This window comes from Oreochromis aureus, linkage group 3 (genome assembly GCF_013358895.1).
Source record: "Oreochromis aureus strain Israel breed Guangdong linkage group 3, ZZ_aureus, whole genome shotgun sequence".
Lineage (NCBI taxonomy): Eukaryota > Metazoa > Chordata > Actinopteri > Cichliformes > Cichlidae > Oreochromis > Oreochromis aureus.
In genome coordinates, this window is record NC_052944.1 from 21,339,012 (window position 1) to 21,355,542 (window position 16,531).

The 16,531-nt window shown below is 43.5% G+C and overlaps 1 protein-coding gene across 2 annotated transcripts; it reads right to left on the reverse strand.

Moving 5' to 3' along the window:
* Positions 1 to 1,203: 1,203 nt before the first annotated feature.
* agfg2 (ArfGAP with FG repeats 2) lies at positions 1,204 to 16,010 on the reverse strand. 2 transcript variants are annotated; one of them, XM_031753147.2, is made up of 14 exons: positions 15,445 to 16,010; positions 14,441 to 14,534; positions 12,208 to 12,323; positions 11,199 to 11,343; positions 10,704 to 10,824; positions 10,506 to 10,610; positions 10,063 to 10,095; positions 8,690 to 8,962; positions 6,988 to 7,060; positions 6,802 to 6,845; positions 6,487 to 6,579; positions 4,192 to 4,311; positions 2,421 to 2,491; positions 1,204 to 2,290 (listed from the first exon to the last, which is right to left on the reverse strand). In XM_031753147.2, exons 1-14 carry the CDS (start codon positions 15,609 to 15,611, stop codon positions 2,243 to 2,245), a joined length of 1,503 nt encoding a protein of 500 aa, XP_031609007.1. In that variant the 5' UTR covers positions 15,612 to 16,010; the 3' UTR covers positions 1,204 to 2,242. The 2 variants fall into 2 exon arrangements, with proteins under 2 accessions (XP_031609007.1, XP_031609008.1); XM_031753148.2 differs by lacking the exon at positions 10,063 to 10,095.
* Between the last annotated feature and the right edge of the window lie 521 nt (positions 16,011 to 16,531).

Below are 16,531 nucleotides of genomic sequence, written 5' to 3' on the forward strand. Positions count from 1 at the left end.
CAAAACCTTACTCAAAAAAATGACAGAAAAGGTCATTTTAAAAGTTGCAGTAGTTCTGTCCTGCGATTCTAAAACAGAGAGCTTTTGTTAAATCACAGAAATTTTTCTAGTTTACTATTACTGTTGACTCTTCATAAAAAAAACAAAAAAACCCAGGAAGGTTTCTGTCATGTAATTGTTTATTACATTGGTGTAATTTAAATAGCCACGGGGAGATCTTTATCAGTGGGAAAAACTGTGAAATATTAAAGTACAGTTAAAGTCCAAAAGTTATGCCCTCCTTCACATTTTTCAATGATGTATAGTGGGCCCCACTGTAGTCTCTAGCGGGCCAATTTTGGCCCCTGGGTCTTATGTTTGACACCCCTTCCCTCGTCCCAGCTGTTACAAATTACCTAACTTTTCCATGTTATTATACGACTTACAAATTTATTAAGTGATGTTTTTTTTTCCTGTTTCTCCATTCAGTTTTTGTGTGGTGCTATAAACAAAATTTTAGCGCCTTCAGGCGCACTCCACTAACGATCAATATCTCCCACAGCACCTGAAGGCAGCATCCCTTCCAAAGCTAGGATTTCAGTCTTGGCGCTTCCACGAGTCCGTCCTTAAAAATCCCCCTTTCTGCTGAAATGTGAACACACTGACGCATGTTTGCAGCACTCTGTGCATTCAGAACAGAGAGAGAGGGGGGCATACTGATTAACACTGCAGAAGGTCGCATGACTGTAAAGAAAATCAAGGGTCACAGTAACCTCATAAATCCTTGGGGAACACAGTGATTTATATCCCTGCTACTGAGTCCCGATTAAGCTGATATAATTCGATAGATGAACCATTTCCACTCGCCATTTCTCCCCACTCTCGTCCGCCTCTGCGTGCAGTCACCCCCCCCAAAAAAGGAATGTAGAAGAGCTTACTTAGTGGGCATGATGTAGATTTGGATTCACACTGGATTTAATATTCCAATAAATATTTCAAAGGGGTCCCATTGTAGTCATCCTAGCGGCTCTAAAGGGCTTCTATATTTGTGCTGCACGCTTATGCAGTATGTATGTAGTTATGCAACATGCATCCAAAAGTAACCTTGCGCACGAGGTCAGAGAAGAAAACTGGATGCCTCACGCCCCCTGCTGTTTGAAATGCTCCACACAGCCGCATGTGTGTGTCAGAGCCGCGCTTGTCACAAAACACCACCACACACTGTTTTAAGAAGCAACAAACTGATTTTATGAACATGAATACTTGTAGTTACAAATACGCTCTTACATGAATCTCTTCTTTTTATTTTTGGCAAAATAAGAGAATTAAACTTCATGTCAACCAAAGGGGGAAAAAAGCAGAATAAAGGTTTTGGTCCAGTACATGAAGCAATGAAGATCTTTATACACATTTAAGTTACTCTGAAGTTGCTTTTACATTCAGTAGCTCCTTTTTAGCCCTCTAAGCGCATGCAGCCTGAGAGTGGAAAACGCAGATCATCCTTTGCAAGGAAACCTGACAACAACAAAAACAAAACAACAACAAAAAAAAGAAAAAACAGCAACAATGACGAATGCAAACACACGCACCCGCGCTCACACCCCACAGAGACAAGCCCGTCTCATCTTCGGACACCGATTCACATGCATCAGGAGGCTGTTAAGGCTGTTAAAACCATCTGTAGATGCTCGTGGTGCAGGGTCAGTCTCAGCTGGCTTCTCCGAGACTCAAAAGTTTTAAAGCGGGAGACACCACTGACGTATTTACTCATGGGCTGAGGGATTTTTTTTATCTCTCTCTTTTTTTTGCACTTCTAAGCAGGAGATGAAAGCAAATAGCAGCAGCAACACGTGTGTGTGTGTGTGTGTGTAATATAGGTGAGTGCATCTCAGCAAAAAAGAAAAGTCGTAGAGGCGTCGTGACTCCCACAGAGCCCTGAGGTGGCGTCTACTGGCACACAAACACCTTTTGACGTACGTCACGTGGCACAAACACAGCAGGCAGACACTCTCGCACATACAGACAGGGATTTTGTTAACTGCATTCACGCATTTTTGTTTGTTTTTTTGTTTTTCCTCTCCACAAACACGTAAACGAAGACAGATAGGGGAGGGAGGGCGGCGTGGATGCGTGACCCTCCCTTGGAGGGGGGGAAAGAAAAAGGGGGAAAAAAAAAGGTAAAAATACTTCAGAGGCATTGAAATGGCAGCAGCTCCTCCTTCAGTTCCCAGAGAGAGAGGGAAAGGGTGGGGAAACAGGGGGGTCAGATGAAAGGATTTTTTGACGTCCCCCGACTGGGGTAAACATTCCCCTGCAAAGACAAGAGAGGCAGGGTGAGAACAGCAGCCCGAGCTTACTTAGTATGCCATCGCAGTTCAATGAAAACTGGCGAGAACTACCAATTAGCGCCCCCGGAGTGCACTTCGTGGAGGGATACTCACCGTGAAAGGGTTCACCGACATGGGCCGAGGGACTTTGGACTGAGAGTCAGACGTGGGGAAGGAGGCAAAACCTGCAAAACACACACATACACACAGATATACATGATACAGGAAAATGGTGTGGCATGAAACCAGAAACCTGCAGCTCTAAACTGGGTGGGTCATTCTGGTATTCCTGGACTGCTGCTGGTGGACGCCACAGCGCGTCTCAGGAAAGACGAGCAGTCCCCGCTGCAGTGGGAGTTTTCCATTTGGGCCTTGTTTTATGACCAACATATGGATCAAAGTATGGTTTTCCACCCTTTCCCCCCCCCCAATTTTACTAGAAACCTTATATAGCACCAAACAACAACAATGCTTTATATTGTAAGGTCCTATATATAATAAGGACAGGTGTCAAACATCAAGCTGTAATTCGTACATTTTGGCCAGGCTGCAGCTGTGATCCGCACTGACGACTGTAAGGGTGTAAAGAGAAGCTTGTGCATGCAATTACTATGTTTTCAGCAAGTATGGTGATGTGTGAATGCACACACAGGCGGAGATATGGAAACAGAGTCATGTTTCTTTTAAACTCAATCTGAAAGTCCAGGCAAGTTTCATTTTTATGTGCTGTACGGTAAAGGTAGACGCCACCATCCAAAATCTACACAACTGTGAGGTCGTCGTGTTCAGGCCTGTGACGCAGGCCTGCAGACACATGTGGAAGAACAACAACACAGCTTGCTTTTACATCAGGACATAGTTCGCTGAATCTCTCGTGCTATCAGGAGATATCATGATCAAGCTGCTGTGAGTTGGCTGCGTGATACAACTGTGATCAGAAGGCATTATAAACTTCTTTTCTTTTTGAGGACTGGTTGCACGTGAGGAGGAGATGTATTAAAATAAATCACATCAATAAATGTAAATCTCTGAGTCTCTTTTCTCAGTGTGGCCCTTAACTTGATGCTTAAGGAGGTAATAAGGTAATATGGTTTGTTTTCTAATAAAAACCAATTACCACAGCACCTTATCTTCTTCTACCTCCCATCTCTGTCGTCCCTTGTTAAGCCCACCACCTGCTCATCCTCATCCATGTCATCTCCCAGTACACCCAGCGTCTCTTCGTTTCCTACCCAGCACGACTCTGAGCATCTGTAGCTCAGTTAACTGGGCAGACGAAGTGCGTAAATGGGCAGGGTGGCACCAGGAAGACCACCAAGGGTAAACCGATATTACAAGTAATAGATCTGGTGAAGGAGGAACTACAGGACGTCTCTGTGTGGTCTCTGTACTGTGGTCAGCTTCACAACTATTACAGTTAGTTAGAATGTAACTGACTTTATAAAGAGGAAAGAGATTGTTTGGCATTTTTACATGACTTTTGATTAAAACTGTCTTCCTAATTTGGAAAAAAACATTTTATTTCTGATTTCTTGGATCTACAACTTTAAAGTCTCGTCTTTTCATTTACACAACTGATGCATAAAAATAAGATATTTTGTTTAATGTCCTTTTAAATGATTAGAAGATATTAGTTTTCAGCAATATAAAACAGATAAGTAGCAAATCCTTAATAGAGCAACAAAATCCAACAAATACATGTTTTTGTTTTGTTTTTACTAAACAATGACCAGACTTTTCATTTTTCGTCTATTTTGAGTTATTAAAGAAAACTATGTAAATAAAAATAACAATAATAATTAAAAACATGACTTATAATCCAAGAAAACAAGGAAAACAAAAAAAACATCAAGCAGGAGGACAAATAAGAGGCAACAAATCTCACCATTTGCTTCCTGATTGGTGGCTGACTCATGAGGAAATGCATTCTGGGTAGCAGCCGCTGGGAAAGCGCCGGACGGAGGAAAAACGGAGGTGGGCGAGGTGACAAACGCACTGGAGTCACCTGGAGAAGCGAAACACCCACACATGCGGCGAAATTAGACACAGATCATTAATCCATGCAGAACACATCTGTCAGCTGCTCTCAGACTGACAGTAAAAGACTGTTTTCCCGTGTCTGTACCTTACACAGAGAGCCTACAGGAAACATAAAGCAGTAATGAGCCCTGCGACCAGTCAAGAGTATAACTGCATACATAAATACATGATACTGTTGAATAATTGAGGTGGAACTGATGGAAAGCCCAGAGCTGCGAGCGTCTAAAGCTGAATGGAAACAAATGCCAGGTTGTTCATTTTAATCATGAAACGTCACAGCATCGCTGAGCATTCGTTTATCCACGTTGTGGTTAATGCACCAGAGAAGCTTAACTGAGACTTCAGCTCCAGGCCGAGCCTTTCCTCTTACATATCTGCCTTTGTTGTGTGAAGTCAGTGACCCGAGTAAAAAGCAACGTTGCTAGCATGAAGCCGCAGTGGCTGTGAGAGCAGGTAGCTGTGTGCGAGCTTGTGTAATCAACCGTTTAGTGTGTACACAACATACACTTCAGTGTAGCAGCTCTGCGAGTGCTGTGCGTCGTTTTCACTGCCCTATAGGAAAAGAAATAAAGGCCCAGCTCACGCAGCTGATCTGGAGACTAAATGTTGCCCGTTAATGGGCCAAGCAGAGTGCAAACACAGGAGCGTTTTTAACTTTTAAATAAGCACAAAAGTTACAGTCAGACTCTCTAAGCAGGAACTAAATGCTTGAAATACACAGAGCAGAGGGATCAGTGTTTAATAACGGGCTGTGATTTGAATTTCCTGTTTTTAAGTTTATGCATTCACATGTCATTTAAGTCACGTAGAGTCAAGCTAAAAGACGTTAGTTTGAACACAAGTGTAGGTGCGCTGCCTCCTGACAAATCCATAGGACAGCCTGAGAAATATATCAGGAAAAATGTGATTGAGGACAATATCTACAGTATACAGAGCTGCTCATCTGATTTTTTTAAAAATGATTTTTAATTTCACTCTGAAGGTGAGTTAATGTGGTGTTCCTACAGGCCACTTTATTAGGTCCACCTGTTCAACTGCTTGTTAACGTATATATGTAATTAACTAATCCCATGGCAGCAATTCAAAGCATTTAAGCATGCAGACATGTTCAAGATGAACATGTCTGCATGCCTAATTTGGCACAGTTGTTGACGGCAGACTGGTTGGTCTGAGTATTTCAGAAACTGCTGATCTACTGCGATCTTCACACACAACCATCTTTACAGAGAATGGTCTGAAAAAGAGGAAATATCCAGTGAGCAGCCGTTCTCTGGTTTAAAATGTCTTGTTGATGTCAGAAGTCAGGGGAGAATGGCCAGGCTGCTACGAGCTGATGGGAAGGCAACAATAAGTCAAATTAACCAGTCGTTAGAAGGGAGGTATGCAGAAGAACATCCAAACTTGAAGCAGATGAGCTACAGCAGCAGAAGACAACACCGCATGTCACTGCTATCAGAACAGATGACACAATTCCCGTGGGCTCATTAAAATTAGATAACAGAAGATGAGAAAAAATGTTGCTTGGTCTGATGAGTATTGATAACTGCTGCAGATGGCAGAGATGGAGTCAGAATTTGGTATAAATAACATGAAAGCATGAATCAATCCTGCCTTGTATCAATGGCTCAGGCTGCTGGTGGTGTAATGGTGTGCGGGACATTTTCTTGGCACACTTTTAGTGTTTTAGTACCAACTGAGCATCATTTAAACACCACAGCCAGCCTGAGTGTTGTTGCTGACCATGTCCATCCCTTTATGACCACAGTCTACACATCTTCATATAACACACCACGTCACAAAGCTTAAAAATTGGTTTCTTAACCATGGCGATGAGTTCACTGCACTCAAATGGCCTCCACAGTCAACAGGTGGAACAAGAGATTCACATCATGGATGTGCTGTGTGATGCCATCATGACAACATGGACAAGAGAAAAGTTTCCAGCACCTTGTTGAATCTGTGCCACAAAGAACTAAAGCAGCTCTGAAGGTAAAAAGGGTTTAACCCTACATATATTTTTTTAATGTGTGAATTATTTCTTTGCCTCCACCACAGCGGTGTTATCTAACCAGCTCAAGCTGCTCTAACATCTTAAAAAGTTGCAGCAGGAAGTTTCAGAAAGAGTGAGCATGGGGCTTACCTCCTGAGGCGTTACTGAAGGGGTTACTAGGGGAGAGCGCGATGGGCTGCTGGGAAGCGGAGCTGGAGCTGGAGCTGAATGGGTTGGGGAAATCTGAGACACACAGGGTGGGGGTTGGGGGGGAGAGAGACAGGGAGATAATTCACAGTATTCTGCCCGGGGGTTAACGGGTTACATTCCTGCCTATTCAAAGCAACACTGCTCTGATTTTCACAGTCTAATCTGGAGCGCTGGACTGTTTTTGAAGAGGAGGGAACTGAATGTAAATAGTCCAGGTTAACAACAGCGATCGTTCAGTTTGCACTCGGCACTTACTTGCAAAACTTTGGGAGCTGGAGACGGTATCGACACCGGGGGAGCTGGGGAGAAGTAGAAGAAAAGAGCGAAAAAAAAGGAGGATCGATCAGAATTTGACCTTTAAACAGCTCCACAAGCAGAAAAGTTAAAAATCTGCCATGTTTAACAAAAGCTGATTTGACAAGGCTGCTTTTTTCCCTCTACCTGGCAGGAGTTGAGCTGGACGAGAGCCTGCTGCCGAAGATGGCGCTGTACTGCGGTGGGCCGCCAGGTGGAGCTGCAAACAAGCATTTCCATAGGCATCACAACACAACCAAACACAACGTCAGGCGTGTAAATGAGCCCCGGTTTACGAGCTCGAGCAGTGCTATGATTTTCAAATGTGAGTAAAAACCTTTAAAACACTCCAAACTGCTGATCCCGTGCATGTAAGTCATCACAGAACAAAAGAATTACAAACGCCCTGAAAAAATATCATCTTCATGTTCAGCTTGATATGAATCAAAAGTGAGCCGAGGCAGAAAATCAATAAGCTCCCTACTCTGCCAAGCAGGGGAGGCAGCGATGACGCTGGAAAGCAGCAGAGCTTACCAGGCCTCTCACACGAATCGTGTGCATTAAAGCAGCCGGCTTAGTTATAACGCAAACGCAGCTGATTTCAAAACGTATCAACGAGGTCCTTTGAATCACGCTGTGCACGATCTGGAGCAAACACAATGAGCATAATTCAGCTGCTAAAAGCCTTGGCATTTGGAGTAAGGGTGTTATGCAACCAAGCTGAGCTGGCCACGACAATCTGCACACGCGAAGCCCTCAAATCAAACTATCTGTTACACAGTGTTGGAAGATGTGCTCGGGTCTTTATTGAAGCCAGAGTGCTACTGAAACAATGGGGGAAAAAAATAATCAGGTCAAGCTGAAGCAAGGTTTAATTATTCTCTGTTCAGGCAGGGAGTTTAGTCCCTCCTCCTGATAAGTCAGAGAGGTTGTGAGAGGATTAATGGGACTGGAAAGAAGAAAGTTCTTCATTTTATAAATTTGGATTAGTTTTCTTGTGTTAATTTTTTTTTTTTAACCTGTGTTTGATAGGACAGTGAAGGTTTTTCAGTGGGGGACTGGAGACTCAATCCACAATCAAGTGTACAGACCTCTGGGTCTAAAATATGAACCCAATGGTGCAGTTCCACTAACGGCCACTAGAGGCTCCAAACCTGATTCAATCCATTAAAATCCCCAACTTTGGTCAGAAACCTTTTCGGTTTCTACAGCCACCCTCCCCCCATAATGACACAGGGTGTGATTTTTTTGTTTTATCATATCCTGCCCAACAAACAAATTAAGGTTATTCGTCATCAAGGGTGAGGTCACTTTGAGTAAAAACTGGACGTCGGCTGGCCAACTACCTGTCTGCTAGTCTTTAGCTAATTATAGTCACTGAACAGTAACTCTTAACCATGTCTGTGGTTTTGGTCCCTTTAGAGCATTTATGATGCAAATACACCTTCCTGTGTAGTCAACTGCACTCACATCCCTTACAGGAAGCGCGTGCACCAGTTTCGGTGAGTCATATTCTAATATTTATTCCTGTTACTTAAGACTAATTTGCAGATCCTGTCTCCGTGTGTGAGATGCTTGCTAGTGTCATGTTAGAACTTAACACTCCAGCTTCCTGTCTCAGTATGGTCACCTGTGGTTGCAATAAAACAAGGCAATGCTAAAGTTAAGGTTTTAAAAAATCAGAGCAGCTATCGCCATCTTTTATATACAGGCTATGTGAACACCTTACAAATCCAAAACGGGACAATTGTTCTTTAATAAAGCTGCAAAATAAATGCAAATGTGCAAAAGCCTCTGAACTACACTCATAAAAAAATTATTAAAGCTTTGACTGATAAAAACATCGTACCTGTGACCGATGTTGTATCAGAGAAGACGCTGTCCAGCTGTGACACAGCAGCGTACTTATCCTGGGCGCTGGCGCTGCTGACCGGCGGTGTCGTCTGACCTATGCCAACAGGCTGCTGTTGCTGCTGCTGAGGCTGCTGCTGCTGCTGAGGCTGGGACAGAGACTGAGGCAGAGGCTGTGGTTGGGGATGGTTCAGACCTCCAAAGTCCACGCTCAGAGACTTGGGGAAGGCCCTGAAGGGGCCTGTAGCCCCCGAGGCCGACACTGTACGACCTGAGAGAGAAAAAGATCGCAGATTAGTATGTACTAACAGGTAGATGTTTAAAATGTGATTGTTCGAACCTGAAGCATCGAATTCAAATAACATACAATAATTCGCAAGTAACTCTCACATAACACAGCCCATTCACTACGTATAGAAGCAAATTATCTCACGCCATGTAAAGATCCTCATGCTATGAGGTGTAGAAATAGCATTAGCTTAGAATGTACTAAATAAAGCACACACAATCGTGTTTAGGGGTTTAAAAAAACACCACAGGAAAGCAGCAAGCCAGAAACTTCTTAGATGTAATTGTTAGAAGTTAACAAAGACAGGAAATGACATTTAACATCAGTGTTTGTAGCAAAATATCAGAGTGTGGATCAGCCGCTTAGCTGTGAGCATGGGATCAGAAGTTAAAATCCAACATGGTCTCCATGAGGACACAAACACCAGAGCAGAATGGACCTGATGCAGCTTATCTGCTGGTATCTGCGTGTTTTTCCGCCTTTGAGAGCATACCTGAACTCCCTAGCCATACTTGTTGGGGGTGTTAAATGTGTATGGCGCGATTACAGCTGTGCCCTACATAGTTCTGAAGTTCTTCAACGCCAACGTGGTGCGAAATATCAGCGGCCCTCTGCTGACGGGGGCAGCAGCAGCAGCTCCGGCCTAAAAATAGCCCCACTTTAAACTTGTTCTTTTTCCTCTGAGGAAGGGAACTGTGTGTGTGTGTGTGTGTGTGTGTGTGTGTGTGTGTGTGTGTGTGTGTGTGTGTGTGTGTGTGTCTCCTTGACACTCCTAGGCTTCAGATCTGGGCTTTGAAGCGGGAAACCTGAGTGATGAAGAAAAACATTGACCCCAATTGCAGTATGTGACACTGGGCAGCCACGACTCGCTTGGCTAAATGAATACAGAGTGCTGCGTCGCCTCTCCCCTCAGGCCGCTCTGAAACAAACTCACATGCATGTGACGCTCGCTAAGCACCGGCGCGCCCCGCAGATTGGCCATCTATTATAAATGATACAGCATTGGAAGAGCTTATTGATTTCAGCATTCACACGAGCGCACACGCACACACTCAAAAGCATCGGCCGGAGATGCGTCTTACCTAAAGTGAAGTGGTTTTTGAACGAGCTACTGGCTACGTGGTTGGAGAAGAGAGGAAGAAGACAGAGGAGAAAAGAGGAGGGGAGATAAGGAGAAACAAGTGAGTGCTGCTGGCGTCGCATGAATCTGCCACTCGCAGCCGGCTCTGATGAGCGGAGAGCGACATCAGTGAGAATCAGCGAAAATATTCAATGATCTTTACACCGTGAACGATGCACTGCCAAATGTTCTTGCTAGAGGTGTCAGGAATAGAACAGAGAAAGCACAGTGTCTATTTTTTAACCAGGAATCTTTCCTAAGATCACATAAGAGGAGGAACTAGATTCCCAAATACAGCAAACACTGTGGCACTTTACTACACAGCTGGTAGCAGTAAACTTGTGAAAGCCTTCATAAGTTTACTACTAGCAATGGCGCAAAGCATCCAGTGGGCGGAGGGCACACCTGAAGGCCGTGGAAGGGCGGGGAATGAGGGTCCGTGGCTCTGACCTCCCAGTGTTGACGACAAAGAACCTGGTCGCTGTCTTTCTATCCCACACAGGGTGGGATCTGCGTCAGAGAGAAACAACAGATGCATTAAAAAAAAAAATTTAAAAGAAGAGATAAGCACGTGACGATGCCACAAACAAATCTTCCTCTCACCTTTCAGAGGGGGGTCTCTAAAGCTTTGGGAGCGCGACGGCCGAGCCGTGAACGCGTCTGTCCGCATGTCGGCGGGAGAGATGGCGGGGGCTCGATCCCAAGACGGCAGCTGGGACTGAGACTGGAGGATGAGAGATCGAAGGAGACAGAAGAGAAGCAGATGGAGGGTAGAAAGAGAGACACAAAGCCAGAGGAAGTGAGTCTCTTTCATCCTTTCTCAATAATTCATAAGCAGAGGCTTTGAAGCCGAGGCTACCTGGCCCTCCGACTGTCCGAACCATCAGTCTTTGTCTGTGTGCCGCGGCGAATTCAGGTCATTTCTTCACTTTCTATCCTTTTTTCGATACCCTTTGAAAATCTCGTCTACTTTCCCTTCCTCTTTTTTTTCATTTATTTAAAACCACACACCTACACCACCCTCGTCTTCTCACTTTCACTCCCCTCACTTTATCTCCACCCGTTTCACAGACAACTACCACACCTTTAGCCTCTTACCAGTGGTCTCGTGGCTCTGGCATTCGGAGGCATATTATGAGATGGCCCCTGGCTCGCTAAGGGACCATGAGAAGGGGGCATAGCCTGAACCCCTGGACTCCAAGGACCCTCCATATCTCTCCGGTTCTTACTTTTGGAAAAATGCCTGCAAAACACAAATGATGCAGTGTAACTAACCAGTCTCATTAGCAACACAATTAAAGCTTGACATCTGGTCATTTATTTACTAAACAAGAGGATTGAGAGCATTCTCTAAGCTTGAAAATAAGCAGTTATTAGCCTTCAGCTAATTTTTCTGAGCAAATATCTCTTATTCAAACACGGAAAGCCTAACTTTAACACAACCCTAATTAGCTATTGTTTTCATTTTACTTTGTGTTTACCTTTTAACCTCTCAAAATGACTATTTTTACACTTTTAAATATGTTTATTGCACAAGCAGAGCAGCCAAATGCTAGCAGCTCTGTAATAAAACAATAAAATCTGAGCTAAATGCTAACTTCAGCATGCTATCATGCTCAAAATAATATTTCTAATTAATTTTCTTTTTAAAGGCATTTTTACATATGTACAATACTGAAAGGGTTTTATTTTTACTCATATTCCCCTTTAAAAGCAGGAATTATAGCACCTATATTCTGCTAATTAGCAAGTTTGCTACTTTAGAAAAAGATATTAGCATGCTAATATTTGCTATTTTTATCTTAAGCTGTTCTATTTTAAACAGACTAACATATTTACCCAATACTGGTGCCAACTAAAAAATATTATAAATAATAAAAGTTCTTACAGTAAAAGGTTTTAGTTTATTTTATTATTTTAAAGGCTTTCAACTATTAACATGCAAACTTGAACATTTGCTGGGCTTTTTTTTTTTTTTTAAACAAATTTTCTACATGAAAATGATTTAAAATAAATAAATGAACTGAATAAAAATGAAGATGCTTTTCTCTGCTTCCATCAGTATATATTATATTTGGTTATATGCAGGCGGAGGCCAAGCTCTCACCATTTTTTCTTCTCATATTTATCCTGAAGGAACTCTTTGAACTTCTGCGAGTCCTTCATGTCGGAGCAGCCGTCAGTCTTTGGGTCAAACACACACAGCCACGTCCTTCTGCCCACCTGAAAACACACATTTTCCAAGAAGTCACATTAAAACCACGCCGCTTGGGATCGATCCATGAAAAACAAAAACAAAAAGAGGGTTAGTGAGTGTCCGATTCACGGAGTAGAAAATGAGAGCGCAATCCCTGGTTTTTGTTTGACATTTAATCTCAGAGAGTCTCTCAGATATACACACAGATTTTCTCATCAGTGACTCATCTCCGGTGCAAGAGTGCAGCAAATATTACTGGCAGCGAATCATGACTGGCTGGATCACTCTTCAGAGGATGATGAGAAAGAAAAAGCTGGACGATGCACACCTATGCCTCTCTGCACATTATACTTGACTCACAGACCCCAGCCAACAACAAGCTAATAAAAGCCGATAAGCACTCATGCTGATAGCCTCAAACTCTTTACCACTTACTGCTATATGCTCAGCAGAGAGAGCTGCCTAAACCGATAACTCCCAAAGTGGATGCTGTGAAGGGAGGGGGGGCTTTTTATGCAATCCAATCACATTTCAGCACCAAAATGAGGCTTAATTAACTTGGTAATTAAATTTTCAAACTAAAGAAATAAATAATTACCATAATTATCTAAGTTGAAGTAACACAACTGTAGCTCAACCAGCTGGATTGATTGGTAGTATATTAATATGGAAGTTGGAAAACATATCAGAAGTTCAATTTGATGACGTGGGGGTTTTATTTCTTCTTATATGGAATTTCTGGGTTTTTCTGGACTAAGAAAAACCGATTTAAACTCTAGAAGATAATGACAGGCTTTCTTTAATGATAAGTAATAAAAGATATCACTCAGTACTGACAAAAATAGCATGGAGATGGCCTAAGCTGCATAAAATGAATCCTAAGATAGCCTACCAATCTGCTCCACTGGACAATTTTCCAAGTTTCTACAAAGAAAGCAGAGCGATATCATTAATACTTCCAGTGTTTCAATAAAATGCACGGCTGCTAATGATGCGCTATTGCCAGGATTGTTACATGAGAGTAGAAACATTTAAAAATTTTAAAGGATTTCAAGAGCCTGACAAGGTATTTGTCCAGCTCTTGAATCAGAAAGTTAAAATCATAAAGTTAAAAAAAGAACGTTTAGTTCCAACACACTCCTCATGTGCAGGTCAGATAAAGGGGGAAGTGCTTTTTATATGTTATTATAAAAAGGCTGTACAGGTACGGCCCACTGGATCAAACTGTAGCCCAATAACTCAAATCAGTTAAACACTCTTGGCATAAACAAACACTGAGTAAACTTCAAGTTCACCTCTGTACCGTCCTGTGCCTCAGCTCCAACAGTTATCAGCTACAACCCTGCAAACGGCCGCTTTATAACGTGGCCGCGAGTTCTGACAGACGTGCAGAAAACAGCATTTTCTTATGACGCACCACGGATATGAAGCACTTTGCAGAAACATGTAATTTCAAGTATTCTCATATTAATTGTTTAGTTTATAAAAAACATCACACAGAACATTTGGTAAGAGACACGGTTGTTTTTCTTTGCATTTACATAAATATTTGGATGTTTTATTTGGCTGGGTCTCTGTTGTGAAAGGGTTCTGATGTCACCAAACCCTGCTGGTTAAATAAAGGTAAATAAATAAAGGATGAGATTTTGATAGGGTGCTTCTGTTTGACTTTTGGCTAAAATGGGGTCTGTTCAGAGTTTAAACACTGGTTTTAAAAAACACACACACACACTGTGAGAAAGGAAATAGATCGTGGTTTTGTGGGCCATAAAGTGCCCCATCCTTTTGTTTCTTGGCACAGTACGAGGTTGGGACTAGTATCCCCCCCCTCTCCTCCTCATCCAAAAAAAAAGCAAAAAAAAAAAAAAAAGAAGCACCGCCACAAAGACTGGTTGGACTGGTAGTCTCAAGGGGCGTTTCACATTCCATATCAGAACCACAAACAGACAGTTTTAACCTTGAATTTGGACCAAAGAAGAGGAAAAAAAAAAAGAGGAAACGGTAGCTGATGTCCTCGGACGACCCCGCAGTGTCAACAACAGGAAGAAATCATATTCAGCTGCACATCTTTCTTTTTTTTCTCTAATTTTTCTAAAGTGAAGCAAACACGATGCATCGGGTCCCCGGCTGGGACTTCACTCACCTCATTGCCATGGTTTTGGAGGAATTCTACTTCCTGTTGGGAGAAAGTTGTCATGGAGATGGACTTGACTCTGTGGGGAGGGTTGAGGCCTCTCCTGGGACACAGAGGAGAGACGGATGAGTCAAATAAAGGAGGGAAATGGGAAGATTTGCAGTCAGCCCTCACCTCTAAAGACAGCACAAAGGGGATGGAGCAGGTGGGAAAGGAAATATATCTGACACGTGACCGTGAATGAAAGGACAGATTTGTTGTGGAGAAGACAACATACATATACACACACACACACACACACACACACACACACACACACACACACACACGTGACAGAGAGAGACACATGTCTTCCAGAAGCTCCTATTTTCTCCATGCTGGGGACACAAAGTGGGACAATGTTGTACATGTGCAAGATTGCGCAATGACGCACACTGAGTGCCGAAACCGTCTTCCTGAAGTGGAGTGCCGGGGACTAGGCTGAACATGCAAAACAAAGTGTGACAGCACACACTCAGGCGCACACACTCTCTCTCTCTCTCACTCACACACACACTCCCACATTGAAAAGGAGCCTGGAGAAAGAGAGAGAGAGAGAGGGGGAGAGAGAGAGAGAGGTGGTGTCAAACCTGCACCATGACGAAATGAAACGTAACTCAGAGCTGGAAAATGACCAGCTAGCGGTCTGTCGGTTATCAAGCTGTTGGGAGACACGCACGAGAGAAAGAGAGGGAGAGAGACAGAGAGAGGTAGACACTGCGTAAATTAATGTGTGCACACATCCTCGGCTGTTGCATCGCACCAACAACCCCTGTTAACGTCAGGAGAGGGGAACCAAATGATACACATTTGTCCGTAGCTGGGTGGTGCGCGGTGTAATCTAAGGCCTGGTACTTTTACTCTATCAGTATCTGGCTGCCCCTCACACTGATGCTAAATGTGCAGTAAATAAACCCCCCCCCACACACACACCCCTCCCCACCCCCGGATGGGGCGGCGGGGTTTGCACTCACAGCATTCCGGAGCACGACGTGCAGACGAAGCTGCCCACGGTGATGTCGGTGTAAGTCACCCCGGGCTGGTTGCACTCGAAGCAGTGTTTGTTTACTCCAGACTGGGCCAGCTCCCGGACCTTGCGGGCGCAGATCTCTTGGTTGTCCCGGTGCTTACGGTTCGACATTTTTTTTTTTTAATTATTCTGGTCGCCGCCTGTCACGCAGGCTTCCCCCCCTCCCCGGTTAACACTCCTCGGTCCTCCTCCCGGATCCCCTCCGTTTACTCCAAGGAGCACCTCACGCCCGCATTATGGAAACGCTTTTATGCGGCTTCACCCCAAACGCAAGGCTGCACAGACTAGAGGCGCGTCAAGCCGTGAGCGACCCACCTGCAGCACAGCGGAAGCAGCTCGGGTTTCCTTTCAAAATAAAAGCGATCGAGAGGGGACTGTCCAGAGCGACTGTGACATTTTTACTTTTTGGTTGCCTGTTTCTTTAAAAAATTTGTTCCAACATAACCACTTGGTTATCTCATCAGCTGTTTTGTAGGTCAAGGTATTTTCCAGTTATTCTGTGGGTCACAGTGAATCAGCTGTATTACTCTTAGTCTGCCATAAAGACGCTGAGAAATAAAAATAATTAAAATGTTATAAGGATCGTGTGATATAGTCAAAGTTTCCTTTCAAGCCTGACCTTACTTTTAAAGATAACACCTGTTTATTGGTTTGGGAAATAGCAGCTGGGGCATTCCATATGAAATCAGTCAAACATGAAAAAAGTGACTCAGAGCAGATCTTTCATATGCTATAAATGGTTTTACACACATGGTAATGTCTTCCTGAGAACCGGTGGGGGAGTATGTTTCAGTTTATCTTATTTTGTCCACTACAGAGTACCTAATGAATAGGCTCGATCTCAGGAGGATATGACCTACTTTCTATGGTTTCCAGTGAATCAACAGAAAATAAAACATCCAGCATATCAATCATGGCCTCTGTTAGTCTACAGCAGGGGTGCCCAATCCTAGTCCTCGAGAGCTACTGTCCTGCAGCTTTTAGATGCATCCCTACTCCAACACAGCTGAATCAAATGGTTTGATGACCTC

Excerpts from the sequence above, each read along its gene's own strand:
- agfg2 (XM_031753147.2), bottom strand. The coding sequence starts at position 15,611 with ATGTCGAACCGTAAGCACCGGGACAACCAAGAGATCTGCGCCCGCAAG. Across the intron at positions 10,096-10,505 it reads CGCCCTTCCACGGCCTTCAG|CCAGTAGCTCGTTCAAAAAC; the intron begins GTGTGCCCTCCG and ends CCAACCACGTAG. Across the intron at positions 4,312-6,486 it reads CTTCAGTAACGCCTCAGGAG|GTGACTCCAGTGCGTTTGTC; the intron begins GTAAGCCCCATG and ends TCGCTTCTCCAG.